We start from the raw sequence: 2922 nt of genomic DNA on the forward strand, positions 1-2922 counted from the left end.
TTCGATTTGCTACATTCCAAGGTTTGACTAATAAAGGACAGCTATTATAACATTGTATGAAGGTAAGCACTTTCGTAATAAGCTCTTTGTCTACTATTGGGAGAAAGTCTGGGATTGTTATTAGATCGACTAATGGGTCCTTAGATGCTTTTTTAAACTCTTTTAGTTTTGTTCATATTAAAAAATACATCTTATTTTTTTCACTTTTCAATATTATTTCTTTTCATCACTTTTTATACCCTGAACCGGGTATATTAAGTTTGTCACGAAGTTTGTAATACCCAGAAGGAAGCGTCGGAGACCATATAAAGAATATATATTAAATGATCAGTATGTTGATATTAGAAAATCTATATTATTTATTACATTAGAAGCTTTTTTGGATTACCAAATAAAGATATGAGGCCGTAGGAGTACTTTTGTGCTGTGCGAAAGCATTTTGGAAATCTTTAAAGCGAATTTAAATAATTACTTCCAGTTTTAGTGTCTACAAATTAGCCGGTTAATAGTATTGAATGGCATTGAACCCACAATGATGGGTGTTACTTCACAGAAATCACCAGATAAAAACATATAGTCAACATTCTTTGTGCTTTTAAAGGTCTTAAATATTTAGAAGACATTGTTAAAGAAGAACTTTAAATCAGAACAAAGGTGTTCCGGAGAATTTTAATTCCTACCGCAATTAGGTTCACTTTGTGAACCTGCTTAACTTTGGTCTTCCACAAATAATATAATATTTGAGAATTTCTGACAAATTCAGCGATTTTTTTTCGAAAATTTTAATAAAAGATTAGAATCCAGCAGATGTTTTGAAATTAAGAGTAACATGATTATTTCCATGATTATTACATACTTCAAGAGGTTATAGTTTTAAAAATAACAAATTAAAATTTTAAATTGATATATCAAGTAGTGTTTGAGTTGAAGTCGTCTAAAGTTTATTATAAAAGTCTAGCCGAAAATTTTAATAAAATATGTAACGTATTACTTCACAAAATACTTTAAATACAGTCTAACTTCCATAACTCGAATCACTATTATCCCAAAAAAAACTTCGACTTACGGAGACTTCGAGTTATAGAAAAAAATTTTTTGTTAAAAAAAAACTCAATTGCTACTTTAGAGTATATTAAATGATGAATATGTATTTTTTGTTTAAAACACACATTACAGAAAACTGTAATAAGTTACAGTGAAGTGAAGTATTCAGAAATTAGTGACTGAAAATTTTCTTTTTTTTTTGTATTTTCAGTAAAAAATGACTCTAATTTGTTTAAAGCCGTATAGTGCTCATCAGTTGTAGTGTCATTTGTTTGCAAATATAAACCCAATGTTCGGAAAGCATTTGGAGGCTGGTGAATAGTTTCTTCTACCGATCCCTCGCCGTCACTCTCCGTTCCGCTTAATATTCGATCATCTAATTCAGGGCAGTAATTCTCAACAATATCAGCATCTGTAGGAAAGCCAGTTGTGCAAAGGTCATTATCTACTGCAATATAATCCTGAAGAGTAGCACTGCAAGTTATTTTATTTGCTTTTAACCATGCTTCGTAATCAGCTTCAATTACATTTTGATATTCATCAGTAGTACTTAAAAAACTCAGAGGTATGTCATCTTCCTCTTCCCATTCAGAGTATTGACCAAATCCAGCTTTTTTGAAGCAATTCGCTATGGTTTGATTTTTGACGTCAATATCCCAAGCTTTTGTTACATGATTGATGCAATCCATAAGTGTAATATCTTGTTTTTCGTTTGCCTCTATACGCTTTAGTGCTTCTTTTACTATTCTGGTACGATAAAAAACTTTCAAGTTTTGAATTACTCCCTGATCCAGCGGCTGTAATTTAGAGGTCATATTCGGTGGAAAAAATGCCAGTTCAATGGCTTTCAGTTTGCTTTGTACGTCTTTTGGATGTGCTGGGCAATTATCAATAAACAATAAAATTTTTCGGCCAGTACTTTGAAAGCGCTTATCCAAATTTAGAACCCATTCTTCAAAAATTTGGCCAGTCATCCAGGCCTTGGAGTTGTAGGCCAGGATACTGCGAGTTGTAGAATGAGAGAAAAGCACATTACTTCGAGTTATAGAAGTCATAATTATGTATTTTCGTTCGAGTTATGGAAGTTCGAGTTACGGAAGGAAATTTATATGTTAATTACTCTCTTAATGCTACTGCCAACCAAGTTCGAGTTATGGAAGTTCGACTGTATATCCATTTCGATTCAACGCAACATTTTCGAAGCTAAGAATTACTGCAAAACAGATAGTACATAGTATTTCAGAATTTGGAAGTAGACTGTTATTAGGGAGTAGCTAAGAGGCCGCTGAAACAAATACAGTAGAGGCCCGCTAATCCGGATCAATTAAAATCGGCCCCTATCCGGTATATAAGGAAATCCGGATTACCAAAGAGATATCAGAACTATGTATTATGAAAAAATATTTATAAATTTCTGTTTGTTTATTATAACAAATAATACACATATTCCAAAAAAATAAAAAAAACTTAAACCAATAAAGCATAAAAGCGAATGTAGTGAATAATAAACATGTGATCCGGATTAGAGAATACAGATAGAGAATTTCGGTCCGGATTACAAGGGACATAATAGAAATTTTGAGTTTTTTAACCCTCTCCGGATTACAGTGGAATCCGGATTAGGCCATGTCCGGATTAACGCGCCTCTACTGTATTGTTGAAAAATTTTAAACTCAACTTTTGCTAGTTTTCGAAAAGTACATAATCATACATATATTAAACGAAAGTTTTTTTTTGGATCTCGGAGTATAAAATATTTGAAAATGATATAGGAATCGGTCACTTTTATGCTGGAGATTATAAAATCTAAGGGAAAGGAAACTTTTTGAAATTGAAGCTATTTGGGGAATGGGGTCACCAGGAATATGACAATATGCT

General features: G+C 32.2%; 1 protein-coding gene across 1 annotated transcript; it reads right to left on the bottom strand.

Annotated features, from left to right (window-relative positions):
- Positions 1 to 1190: 1190 nt before the first annotated feature.
- On the bottom strand, positions 1191 to 2099 carry LOC126753695 (tigger transposable element-derived protein 4-like). Its single transcript, XM_050465371.1, has one exon. It carries the CDS (start codon positions 2097 to 2099, stop codon positions 1191 to 1193), a length of 909 nt encoding a protein of 302 aa, XP_050321328.1.
- Between the last annotated feature and the right edge of the window lie 823 nt (positions 2100 to 2922).

Source organism: Bactrocera neohumeralis, chromosome 3 (genome assembly GCF_024586455.1).
Source record: "Bactrocera neohumeralis isolate Rockhampton chromosome 3, APGP_CSIRO_Bneo_wtdbg2-racon-allhic-juicebox.fasta_v2, whole genome shotgun sequence".
Classification (NCBI taxonomy): Eukaryota; Metazoa; Arthropoda; class Insecta; order Diptera; family Tephritidae; genus Bactrocera; species Bactrocera neohumeralis.

Coding starts and splice junctions, on each gene's coding strand:
- LOC126753695 (XM_050465371.1), bottom strand. CDS start 2,099: ATGACTTCTATAACTCGAAGTAATGTGCTTTTCTCTCATTCTACAACT.